General features: G+C 43.0%; 1 protein-coding gene across 1 annotated transcript; it reads left to right on the forward strand.

The window, feature by feature from the left end:
- Positions 1–3,849: 3,849 nt before the first annotated feature.
- FIBIN (fin bud initiation factor homolog) lies at positions 3,850–13,019 on the forward strand. Its single transcript, XM_035117662.2, has one exon. It carries the CDS (start codon positions 4,277–4,279, stop codon positions 4,925–4,927), a length of 651 nt encoding a protein of 216 aa, XP_034973553.1. The 5' UTR covers positions 3,850–4,276; the 3' UTR covers positions 4,928–13,019.
- Positions 13,020–13,431: the final 412 nt, after the last annotated feature.

The raw sequence follows: 13,431 nt of genomic DNA on the forward strand, positions 1-13,431 counted from the left end.
GGGGAGGGGAGTGATACTGTTTGCTCTGAGGTGCTTTTTATTTCCAGGAAACCCCATCAGGGAGATGAAGAATTCTAAAAAGAAAAACAACCTTCAGTTATGCCATGACAGCTACTTTTAGCCACCCACTCCTTATTAGAGTGTGCTGTGCTGTTCTATGAATTTATGTAATAGGCTAAAGAACTGGGCCTTTGTATTATTCCATGGTCTATATTTGTGCAGCTGCAGAGCTTCATGGGAGTCAGTAGTAGCAATAGTTAGCAGTTTTATTGCCATAGGGATTAGACACTTTATCCAGGGTCCCACCGTACTGGCGCAAAAATGCTTGGCACTCTGAGTCTTGAAAAGGTTCCTAATCTAAACTGAATGCAAGACACAACAGGTGGCTATGACAGATGGGGAACACAGAGAAACGCTGAGACACTGCTGTATAAATTGCAGACTTAGCATGCCAGCTACTTAGTTGTTCTTTTCCTAAGTGCAGGCTCCTCTGCTATTGCTCTGCTATTCAAAGAAGTGCCCTAGCAGTTCCCAAACATATTCAAATCACAGCACACGTTGAGCTTGCAGTCACTCTGGTAGTGCTGAATGCAATCACTTCGGTGGTGTTGGGTGATGTCTCAACAGCCAGACATCTCCACACCATGCAGCTATTAATGGAACGGGACTCTGCATCTCATCTGCCAAAGGAACCTCACAGTGTGCCTGTTATCAGAAACAGAATTATGATTTGCTCCACATGCTTTCAAGAGAACAGAGCTATGGCTTGCTTTGTCCAAGTTCAATTTAAAAGGAGACACAAAAACTAGCTGGCTTTGGTAGGCAATACATAGTAACAATTCAATTATCATTCTTTGGGGACGGTCATTGGTATCTCTTCCTGTGTGTGTGTGTGTGTGTGTGTGTGTGTGTGAGAGAGAGAGAGAGAGAGAGAGAGAGAGAGAGAGAGAGAGAGAGAGAGAGAGAGAGATCAGCATTTAAGTCTCTAGCCACCTAACTCAAGAGTTTGTTCTTGATGTCAAATAACATCCATTTGATAGATACCTAAACGCTTCCACAGTTTACCGATAATCACAAATCCAGTCTCCTCCTATTGATGTATTGCCAGTTTTCCTTGTTCTGGTAGAAGAGATGCAGTTTCTTGTAACCCATTTTCACAGAGAGTTTCCTGCGTCAGCAGGAGGTTGGGCTGAACTATCTTTGAGGTTACTTAAGACTCCAGAATTCTATGAGTAACTCCTATATGGTTTTGTCTGCTCCTTTGTTGCTGACTTTTGTCCTTAATTGAGTTCCCCTACATTTGATATTCTAACCAGTCTTGGAAAGTCCAAGCAAAGGGTGAGAAATCAGTTAGAAATGAATGGGTTATGGAGGTTGCACAACTTATGATTCACCAACCTTAGAGGTGCTTAGCAAATCTCCTTTTCATAGTCCCAGGCAAACAACAAAAATATTATTGAACTTTTAGAAACCTATATACATGGCTGGTGGTCTGCATTTGACTGTGGATTCCACAACCCAGGAACCAATAATTATGGTAAAGGGCCTTGTAACATGTCAGTACCAACTGGGCAGCAATTGCAGTGCCACTCTGGACCGTGTAAACTGGCAAAGCACTGGGTCATGAAGAAGTTGCAATGTGTGCCTTGTATTTCTTGGTTGTAGCACTACCTTCCACTAAAGTCTTTTTAAAACCATCCTATTTTGGTTTTGTGCTAAACACTAAGTTCATGCATTAAATAATTGAGTGGCATTCTTTTAGGTCATACTCAAGAGTAGATCCACTGAAATCCATGGACATATCAATGGGTGTGTGGTTTAGGGTTATTCTAGAGGCAATGAGATTAAGCTTAAACCCTTAAAACCCATTTGGTTGCATATAGATGGCAGATTCCCAACCCTGCAACGCAAGCTGTTTGGATTGAGCAACTTGTGCCAAACTTTCTCATGACAGTCCACTTACAAATTAAGGTCTTTTCAGCTATATATAGTTACTGCCTTTTTTACTTATTTCACACACCCCCCACCCAAGAAGGAATGGTTCCCCACCACTGACTTTTTATTTTCACAACAACCCTGTGAGGTAGATTATACTGAATGGCTCAAGGTCACTCTGACAGCCTCATGGCAAAGTGGGGATTTGAATCTGGGTCGCCCCAATCATAACACTTCACTTAAAACTACACCACCACTGTTGCTTTCTTTCTTTCCTTCCCTTACTCTCATTTTTGGCATTGTGTGATTTCTTGCATATAGGGCAAATAATTTTCCTATTTATGTATTTTCTTAAATGTATACCTCACTTTTCTTCCATTATGGAGTGCAAAGTATCACACTATGAAAATAGACACAGTCCTTATTGTGGAAAAAGTGGGTTGATAGTGGGATATATTAATGAGGATCAGATGGAGATTTTTTGTCATTTTTCATTTTGTGGTCCAGATACCACTTACCAGCTAGTGCTGAATGCCAGTCAACTGCAGTATCTTTAGCATCTTTTTTGGACCATCAGCCTTGTGTGCCTCAACATAGCCTACATTGCTTGAGGAAACAATTAAATCTTTGCAGAAAGCTAAAGTCATATTAGTTGTTTATAAATGTTTATTGGAATGTTGTAAATTGGATGCTCAGGAACTTAATGAATGCTTCATTCAGCTCAGTCCATGGGAAGTTGCTTTACCATCTTTAGATTTAAAATCAAGATTAAGTCAACAAAAAATGATGCTCTGGGTATTTTGGACTCCACAGTGCCTTTATAGGAGGGAACTGGCTATGTAGATGCTGGCAGTGTAATGCTAAAACACCTCTTTGAGGCACATGATGTGGGCATGTCCTGTGGTGTCGGCTTTCTAGTCAGAAATTGTTCATGTGAGCTATGTTTTTGAGAAATCATTTAAATTTTTGCAGTTGTTCACACATTCTTGAATTATCTTCCTGTGATGTGGGGACTAACAGATGGACAATAAATGTAAATCTTGTAAGGAAGGGCAAGAACTCACCATCTACTACTCAGTAGTCTGAAGATCTCACACTGCCCTTTCCTAAGTGTTAATCTTTGTTGCAATATCTATTGGGACATACCTACTGCACATATTATTCTATATGCTGATGTTAGGATTGATGGAGTACGCTTATTGTTAATGTCAGTTAGTGATGTTTTTACATCTTTCTTCCAGCTATATCTGCAAAATAAAAAGATGTGTGTGTGCTTAGCTTCAGCAAGGTGGTGGCCATATATGTGTGCCTTCAAAGGAAACTCTGGGCCGGGGTTAATTTTTAATTAAAAACCTGAAAAAGCGGGGCTCAGGTGAGAACTAGTCACACAAGCAGCTGTTGGGTTGATCTGAAACCATGTGGCAATTGTTTCATTCAATTTCATGACATCACAAACCCCTCCTTCCCTCAAAGGGGTTGCAGTCGTGGTATGGTGTGTGCATAGTGCAAGACATTACAAAGTGCTCAGTACCCAACCCTAGTGCAAGCATCCCAAAACACTGCCGTTTCTGCAGATGTCTGTCTTCAAAATAAGTTGATGGGGCTGGCTTGCTTGCTTGGGATTTCGCTGGAAATCTTGCTGGCATTCTCCCAGACTTTAGCTGTGCCTGGCACGCATTTCGCCTTCTTCAAGAGTATCTAATTGGGGATCTCCCCTCACCCCTTTATTTCTCCCACTGCTTTTTTTCCCCAAGTGCAGCTTTCCACAAGGGATGACACTGTAGCTTTAACAATGGCACCGAGGTCTAAAGGCTTCCTTCCAAACTTGGCGTTTGGACTTTTGCAGAAGTGACGGGACCGGTGGTTGTAATTTGAGAGGGAGGGGGGGGGGGGAGAGAGAGAGATCCTACGGCCAAAAGCCAAGATCCCGCGTTACCACCATCAATCCAGATGTAGCAGCAAAAGGGTAGCAAACCAAGCGGCTTCAGGCAGGTCTAGCTACAATCTCTCTCTCTGCTTTTGCTCGCACGTTTCTTTACTTGGAAGGCAGAGTGGAGGGAGGAGGAAAAACGTGCTGGAGGTGCATGGGGAACTTGGAGGGAAAGAAATAAGAAACAACTCCTCCCTAGGGCTCGCTCTCTCCCCGCGCACACAACTTCCCACCTCCAGGACTAGAGACGATCTCGTGGGTGACTCGAGAGATCTTTTTCAGGAGAAGCCAAACTGCAAGCCCCAATGAAGCCCCGCGCGGAGGGCGAGAGGACTTGATTTTCCGCGCTCCGCCGCCGTCTGCCTTCGCCCGCCGTCGGAGAGCCGCTGCTCTGTCTCTCCCCGTGCCGGGATGGGGCTACCCCTGGGGCTTCGCCTGGTGGGGCTGCTGGGCTGCTTGGGCAGCGTATGCCGCGGCTACTTCGATGGGCCGCTGTACCCGGAGATGTCCAACGGGACGCTGCACCACTACTTCGTGCCCGACGGCGACTACGAGGAGAACGATGACCCGGAGAAGTGCCAGCTGCTCTTCAGGGTGAGCGAGCGGCGGCGCTGCTGGGCGGCCGAGGAGGAGCAGCGGGCGGCGGCGGCCCCCGGCCTGACTCTGCGCGAGGAGTTCACCGTCCTGGGCCGGCAGGTGGAGGACGCGGCGCGGGTGCTCGAGGGCATCCGCAAGAGCATCTCGTACGACCTGGACGGCGAGGAGAGCTACGGCAAGTACCTGCGCCGCGAGGCCACGCAGATCGGCGACGCCTACGCCAACTCGGACAAGTCCCTGGGCGAGCTGGAAAACAAGTTCCGGCAGGGCCAGGAGCACGAGAGTCGCGAGGGGAGCCGCCTCAGCGAGGACTTCGCCGGCATGCTCGTGCACGCGCGCGCCCTCCTCAAGGACACGCTGGCCGTCTCGGCGGGCCTCCGGGACAAGTACGAGCTGCTCGCGCTCACCGTGCGCAGCCATGGCACGCGCCTCAGCCGCCTGCAGACCGAGTACCTCAAAGGCTGAGGAGCACGAGGGCGCCGACGACGCCTCCACTTGGGACCTTTCGCCTCCCCACAACAGCTCGCCAAGGCACGGAAACCCTCCGCGCGCGCAATTTGCGCCCCTTCCCTCCTACTATTCGAAACAGCGGCTGTGATTTGTCAGTCATATAATCCTTCCCGCGTAGCACTTTGAAGCAAATGAACCCGGGAGGCGGTGGTTCTCCTCAGGGGACAGGTTGTTGTGGGGATATATTAAAGGACAGCAAGCTGGAAATTAATTGGGCTGTCTTATTTTATTTTCCACCACGAAGGGTGCCATTTCCGCCTTAGGCACCCAAATGGCCTGGAACACTTGTTTTGCTTTTTTATTAATAATAATAATAATGCTTACAGGCTCCTGTGCCTTTCCCAACTTTCTGACTTGCAGAAACTCAAGAGGTGACTGTTAATTCTCTGTGTTAAAAGACCTGCACCTGTTGGGTTTCTGCCTGTCATGTAGCTGTTGAATGCACATAGATCCTGCGGGTGGGCGAGAGGTGGCTTACAAGCTGGTTGTGTTGTGTTCATCCTCTGCTTTGAGGGTTATGTGTAAAAGGGAGGTGCAAGTAACAGGGCAGTCTATACCTGCCTGCTTCGAAATAAGATCTGTTGAGTTCAACCAGCCATGCTCCCCTGAAGGCGTATATCAGACTGCAAACCTTGCTGACTAAAAAAAAACCTATTGGTGGATTACTTATGCATGCATTTTACAGATGTGGATATGGAGGCTGGAGTGTGACTTGTCAGCAGCTTTTGAAGCGTGCACTACTGCACAACCAAGAGTAGCTCAGTTGTGGATAACTGGGTTGTACAGCTGTCCCAAGAGTCTTACTAGTATTTATATTATTAGATAGTCCTGGTCATGTGGAAAAACTTTGCAATCAGTCCCAATTCAGCAGAGTTAGACACTCTGAAACCAATTGTGGTCAGTAACCCAGGGAAATAAGTCACTGAGGCCAAACATAATGACTTGCTAACAGCTTTTGGACCTTGCTCCCAGCTTCCTCCCAACTGCAGCCAGTTTTTCATGGGTTGTGTTTTCACACCAAACCTGTGAGGTAGACCACTGGTTGCCCCTTTTATATTGGAAGAGATGAAGCTGAGTAACTTGTCCAATATTATTGCAAGGATCACCCCAGGTCATAAGTCTTAATTGTCTGTCAACTTATAGTTGTTAAATAATGTTGCAATCCTCATATTCTCTGGCAGACTGGGGAATTTGTTGCTCCTTACCCCCTTTTGTAAGGGACACGGGTGGCACTGTGGGTTAAACCACAGAGCCTAGGGCTTGCCGATCGGAAGGTTGGTGGTTTGAATCCCTGAAACGTGGTGAGCTCCCGTTGCTCGGTCCCTGCTCCTGCCAACCTAGCAGTTCGAAAGCACAACAGCGTTTCTGTGTGATGCTCTGGTTCACCAGAAGCAGCTTAGTCATGCTAGCCACATGACCCAGAAGCTGTACGCCGGCTCCCTCGGCCAGTAAAGTGAGTTGAACGCCGCAACCCCAGAGTCGTCCACAACTGGACCTAACAGTCAGGGGTCCCTTTACCTTTACCCCCTTTTGTAAGCCTGTCAGACTTAATTTAGGATAGCTAAAGAGAAGTTTCATTCAACTCTTTCACAGCTGATAGCTGACATGGAGGTGTTTTTTTTTTAAATCTTGATTAGTGATTCTGAGAATGAAATCAAGTTGTTGTTTTAGGTTACATAATCAGGAGCAGAAGGGTGTGATCTTTTGTAAATATTTCCAGAGAGGTAGCTGCAAACTTTTGTATGAAGCCTCAAGAGAAGTAAGAGAATAAGTTTCCCATCCTTTCAATGTGTGTTGGGGAAAACAGGAATTCAAATACTCATTAGAGGTTGTATGGAGCCAGAATGTGGAAACTGTTTATTTGGCAAAGTACAAGGGTGTGGTGTTCATCCATATCACACAAGACTGCAATAATATAGCCTTCTCTCTCTTAAAAAAATTATGGGGATATCTTCTCCAGATGAAGGAAAAATTCCCACCTCTTTATCATATTTAACACTTATCCCAGTCATGGAGTATGGAGAATACCTTCATCATCTCATCTCTCCCATGCCATCATCATTTCTCCTATTCCACCTTTACTCAGTGCAGAATACACAACTGTGTGCTTAGTGTACTTCTGATTACATTCCTCTAAACTTGCAAAATAAGGTGAGCTGGAGCTGTGAACATTCTGATATCAAGGGTTTTGTTCTGTCATATGTGGATTTGTGTCTTAGGCACTTTTAAAAACGAGTGACAGTCTTTAAGATGTGAAACCTTAGGGCCTGCCTGAAAAACACTGCCAAACTTGAAGCAGTGACTCCCATCCTTTTCCTCCTCTTTCCTTTTGTGCAAGAATTGTTTTAAATTCTGTAAAAGGATTTAGCATAGTTGGAAGCTACTGTTGAGTCTAGCTTGGCTCCCTCCAGGATGTAAATTTCCTGCCCACTGGGAGACAGCCCAGCTGGAATGCCAGCAACAGTGAGAGATTGGAATCTGAGCCATCATTCCCTTCAATTGAGAGTTTGAACTTGCCAGATCTAAATATAAAAAGTAATTGCTATGGTGTCCACAGAGTGGTGTTCTAGTGGAGCTGTAACATTTCAAAAAAGCATTTGTTCTCTTATGATGGCAGTGTTCCATACGAAGGGGCAGTCCTTAAAACCAAAATAGGGCTTTCTGGCAATATTACTCCAAGCTCAGAACAGGTAATTTTGTACCCTTTGAAAAAGACAGGGGAACGCTTCCAAGTAACCTTTAAGAATAAAATGGAGTGGAGGTAGTCAGATTTCCACTCTAAAAGAAGGTGACAAATCCTGTTGACTCTTCTTTTGCACTAGGAATTTTAGGTACTGTACAGGTAAACAATGAGAATCTAATTCCTAAGGCTTTCAGTGGATCAGAGTAAGGCTCCTGGAGCCAGCAGGGCAGAATAAGACTTTCTTTCTATTTCAAGCCACCTGGGATATATGAATTCCCAGCAGTAATTTGACTCCAAGTAGCAATAGTCTTTTCCATTGCTGCAAAACCTTTCCCCTTGCTGCTACATCATCACTGTCACCACACTTCTTTCCTCTAGCTGTTCTGTTTCCTAATTGCTCACACTGTAGGGATTTCACTTGCCATGTTAAACAGTAAGAGGTGCTCTGCAATTGCAGTGCCTGTGACACAGTTCTGCAGAGCTGAGGTATTTGGAAATAACTGCATGTATTGTGTACAAGGGGGCTGTTTTGTCTGGAATAAAAGAAATTCCTAAGACATCAGTTCAGATACTAAAATGCTACTCTCCATCTTCTGTACTTTCATAGTACTGAATATAACGCGTGCTTGATGGAAATTATTGCTGAATTTGCAGACACTCTTACCCTTCCAAAAATATTCCAGTCTTCCAGCCATTTCATTACCTACATCTCTCTACAAGAAAACTAAGGCTGTGGGTTCTGTGCATACTTACTTGGAAGTAAGCCCCATTGGACTCAGTGGGCCTTGCTTCTGAATAAATATGCGTAGGCTTGGTGCTGTAAAAACCACAGGGTTCTTTACCAAACACATCTCAGTGCGCTCTCTCAGTGCATGGTTCATTCCTTCACCTATTCCTTTTCCTAGTACCTTGCATAATACTAGCCTTTTCCTGATTCTGCTCTTTTAAGATCGCTACATTAAATATCAAGTATTGGAAGTACCTTTTCAAGTTTGCCATTAACTCTCTATATATTTATTTACATGTCAGCTTAGAAGTAAAGGGCTTTTCCCTAGGAGAGTTGAGTTTAGGATTGCACTGCTACCCACTTAACCTGGAAGTTAAGTCCCATTGAACTCAATGGGGCTGGCTTCTGAACAGAAAAATATAGGGTTGCACTGTAAGATGACCCTTATATCAGAAGCTAGCTGGCTTTCCTTCTGTCATTGTCAAGTCAACTAATTAACCTGTGCAGTGCTTGGTCATCTAGTTCTGAAACATGTTGTGATTTCACTAGTGACTCTTGAAGGATTGCTTGTGAATTTGCTGGCACGAGTGGTTCAGCAATGGCTTGCCCCACACCATGTTCATTACGTGAACCATATAGTCACATTGTGCTCCCGCTTGATTGAACAACAATCTATAAGGGCCAACCCCAGGCATTTGTCTATTCTTACCTATGCTTGCATTAGTGAGAAACTGGCTATGTGTCAAACCAGCAAGTGAGAAAAATACTATAATACTGGGTTATCCAGAAGCAGGCCTACTTTAGCTTCATTTCCACTGATACCCTAAGGAGGTATGAGACACCCTCTAATAAGAGTTTGCTTTTCAGGGTGGTATTTATTAAATTACTATTTCTTGAAAGTATACATTGTAAGTGGTATGCAACAAATATACATGAAATCTTGACATATTAAGTTAAGCATTCTAATATTTAACAACTATTTTGTATTCCATTGTGTATCTTTAATAATGTATTCTTATTTGGACTTTCTATTGCTGTTTTTAACCAGAAACTTCCCCCCTAAAAACACACACCCCTAAATACAAACTCAACAGCCATATGTGGATAAAACAAGGAGTCTTAAATCCACAGTGTTGTGTCTGTGGCCACACATTTTGCACTGGTTTACCTTTTGTTTTCTCATACACTCGGATATGGGCATGGCCCACAGCTCACTTCAACCAGCATGTGAAATTGGCATGGGCTGCAGTCCTGTTGCACACTTACGCAAGACATAAGATCCATGGTGTGGGTGCTTATAATTTATACATCTTGCCATATCATGAAGTAGGCTGCAGTTAAATTGGACTGTGTTCTTCCATATAGTTGGCCTCTTGGGCTTAATCAGCTTAAGCGTGCAAATTTGCAACTTTAGTTGTATGCCTGGAACACAAACAGCATTTTGCTGAGATTATTCCCGAACAAGCAGTTTGTAGCTCAAATTAGAAGCTGTGCTTTTTCTTTCTTTTGTAATAATAAAAAGGACATTTTGTATGGTCACCCGCAAACCAGGTGGCCCTCAAGGACTTTCTATGGAACTCTCCCCAGACCCCACCCCTTTCTGACCCCCAGTGTTTTCCCTTGGCTGGGGGGCGGGTTGCCCTTGAGCTCCAATAATGCCTCTTGCTTGTCTGGGTGGAGAAGGGCATATGTAGGCACCATCCACTTCCATTTTTGCCGCCACCCACCACTGGCACATGGTCCTTGGAAGGTTGCCCAGAAGGCAGTGTGTCCCCCTGACTGAAAAAAAATTCCCCACCCTGCTGTAAACCATCAGTACCAACAAAGGCTGTGTGAAACGCATGCAGAAGCTGGAGCCAGTAATTATCTATGAGTGTGACCACCTAAATAAGGATTATTTCTCCCATTCTGTTCACAGTGTAAGGACACATTTCTTTTTATTCCATAATCTTATTTCTTCTTTTATAACATCAGCTCCTGAATATATTTCTCCTCCTCCTTCTAAACATATTTCCTTGTGAGACTGCCATGTAAGCATGCTTAGTATTGCAGCCTAAACCTGGTTAAGTTGTTTTTGTTCTAATAGACCAGTACCTTTCATGTTGCCATACTTTTGCTAGCTTTTTCTCTCTCAAAAGAATCATTTGTGCCCCTAGACAATAGCAAAAGAGCATGGTAGGGAATTGGTTTTGATTTAATTTTAATTTCAACTATTCTATTTAATTCAGAATCAAAGTTAATATGAGATACATTTAAGAAGGAATACTGTCTTTGTATGGTTCTAATAAATATTTAAAGAAACATGTTGAAGTCCTGTTTTGGAGGGCATTTTAATCATGTCATTCTAGAAGTTTCCTTTACGCCTTTGACAGCACTGCAAAAATCTGAGCAGCAAGAAACCAAGGGGTTTCTTTCATTTAACATAAGATTTAATTTAATTTCAATGTAAAAGTTTCCAAGCCAATAAATTTTTTTTTAATAAAGTAGTGCTTTAAAAATACAGGCCACTTCCAGGCTCAGCATTTTGCAGCTTGGATTCAACTATGTACCAGCAAATTCAGATTGCAAAATTAAAGTGGATTTGGTGCTCTAATGCAACAAACCCACTGTTCCCAACCCATCATTTGTGGTAATGAAAATGATGGTAAAATGAATTGGAAAGTGTACACTAGCTCCCGTTGCTCTATCCCAGCTTCTGCCAACCTAGCAGTTCGAAAGCATACCAACACAAGTAGATAAATAGGTACCGCTGCTGTGGGAAGGTAAACTTCCTCAGCTGGAAAATTGAGAGACCCTATGTTAATTATCATGTTGAAGTATTGTAATATATTTACAGTATAAATTTATAAATGTATATATGAAATTTACACACACATATATAGGAAATAGAGTTTCAAGGTCGAAGTGTACCAACCTCTCAAACTTAGATTTGTCACAACCGTTTCTTTGTTTCAGTGGGACATGATGGTATTGCCATCATGTCCCACTGTCCCACCTACATTTGTGTCCACTGATGAGCACCTTGTCTCAAAAGTCAACATTTTGTTTTGGAAGATGAGTTATCAAGGATCTAGCAGACCAGGACAAAGTGCACTTGAAAGTTTTCTGCTGACACTTATAGAGTACAGCATTCCATTTACACTTTGCCTCCTTTGGCTAATCCTTCTGCAATGATAGTATACTGTAATAAAATGGTATAAGAATAATATACGGCCTCGGTCCTGTATACCTGAAGGAGCATCTCCACCCCCACCATTCAGCCCGGACACTGAGATTCAGCACTGAGGGCCTTCTGGCAGTTCCCTCATTGCGGGAAGTGAGGTTACAGGGAACCAGACAGAGGGCCTTTTCGGTAGTGGCACCCGCCCTGTGGAACGCCCTCCCAGCAGATGTCAAGGCAATAAGTAACTATTTTACTTTTAGAAGAAAACTGAAGGCGGCCCTGTTTAGGGAAGTTTTTAATGTTTGATGCTGTACTGTTTTTAATATTTGGTTGGAAGCCGCCCAGAGTGGTTGGGGAAACCCAGCCAGATGGGCGGGGTATTAATTATTAATTATTAATTATTAATATTCACCAGGATTGATTTCAAACATTTACAGTTCTGTTACAATGATAATGAATTTCACCATTCCTTTGGTTATAAAATACCAGACTTCTTTTTTTAAAGTTCAGAGCTCAGAGCATGAACTTTTTTCTTTCAGCTTCCTGAAAAACAATGGTAAAATGTGAGTGTCAATTTACTTTAGTGTCAGGAATCTGGCCAAAACATAACTTGTAAATTCTATTTAAAGAAAATAATGTTGAACTCTTGGCTTGAATCCATCCAATAGTTTCTTAAAAAAAACAAAGTTTACTCAAATCCTACAGATCCCCCTGATATGATTCAGACAAAGTCAAGCACACTTCAAACCTATGTATGTTTTGGAGAATTTTAAGTGCATGTTTAACCCTTCAATTCCAATAGTGACCACCATTTTTGGTTTAACTATGCTGGAAGCTGGGCTAACTTTGATACAGCAAGAATATGGTCCTCTATGTGGATCTTCTCTAGCAAATTGCTGCTTGATAGGAGTTAAACCCAATATTGTGTAGCCTACTTAACCCTTTCCTCCTATGCCAAAGGCACACATTCAGCATCTCCCATATTAAATGGCACTCCAAGATGCTTCCAGGCAAACCTGATCATAGTGCCATTCCATTGTTAGGTCATATTGATATCAGGACCATGATCTATAATTTTTCAAGTTTATACAGAACAGAAAAGGGAGATGTAGAGATATCATACTTATGGACAAATTTAGGCTTCCTCAATGAAAGTGGATGAAAGTGCTCATGTACTCTTGTGCAAGGAACACACTTTAAAAATATGGAAATTTTTGCAGTAAGGAAATTGATGGGAACATGCACTAGAAAGCTTAAGATAGTCAATCGCCAGGAAGTTGTATAACCTCTGTACAAACAAATCATAATGCATGCTCAGTAAACAGACATCATTTATCCTCCATGCAAGCTTTGTGCAAACAAATCAGAATGAATGTTCAACAAAATCAGAATGAATGTTCAACAGGAAGCTCATACTGTAAAAGAACAGGTGCATGAAATGAAAAATAAATTAGCTCTTTGCCCTCTTAAATAAGCATCATGAAAAAGTCACAAACATCAACATTTGATAAAACTCAAAGTGGATTTGTTTCTCAACAAAGGTTGTGAACTCACCAGAAAAAAAAAAGGCCCTAGCAACTTGATCTATGGAAAGTAAAGCAGAGAGACCTTCTCAGCAGCCAATGTCTGCAGATCAAGCTTCAATGGATGGTTGAAAGTTGCCAACCTTTAATTCCCAATGCCTTTCCTCAAGAACATTTCTCTCTAATGCCTTCTTCATTTTATGTTACATACACAACAAGGAAGTGGGCAAAAACCCCAAGTTCATATTTTAGAAGTTTTTACAACAACTGATGTCCATTTAAAACCATGTCAGTGCCAGCATAAGACCTAGGCACTTGCTCTGGGGTAATCTCATTCTTTCCAGTGGAACATACTCTGGAACA

Source organism: Zootoca vivipara, chromosome 1 (assembly GCF_963506605.1).
Source record: "Zootoca vivipara chromosome 1, rZooViv1.1, whole genome shotgun sequence".
NCBI lineage: Eukaryota > Metazoa > Chordata > Lepidosauria > Squamata > Lacertidae > Zootoca > Zootoca vivipara.

Bases quoted from the DNA above. Each gene is read 5' to 3' on its own strand.
- FIBIN (XM_035117662.2), top strand. From the start codon at position 4,277: ATGGGGCTACCCCTGGGGCTTCGCCTGGTGGGGCTGCTGGGCTGCTTG.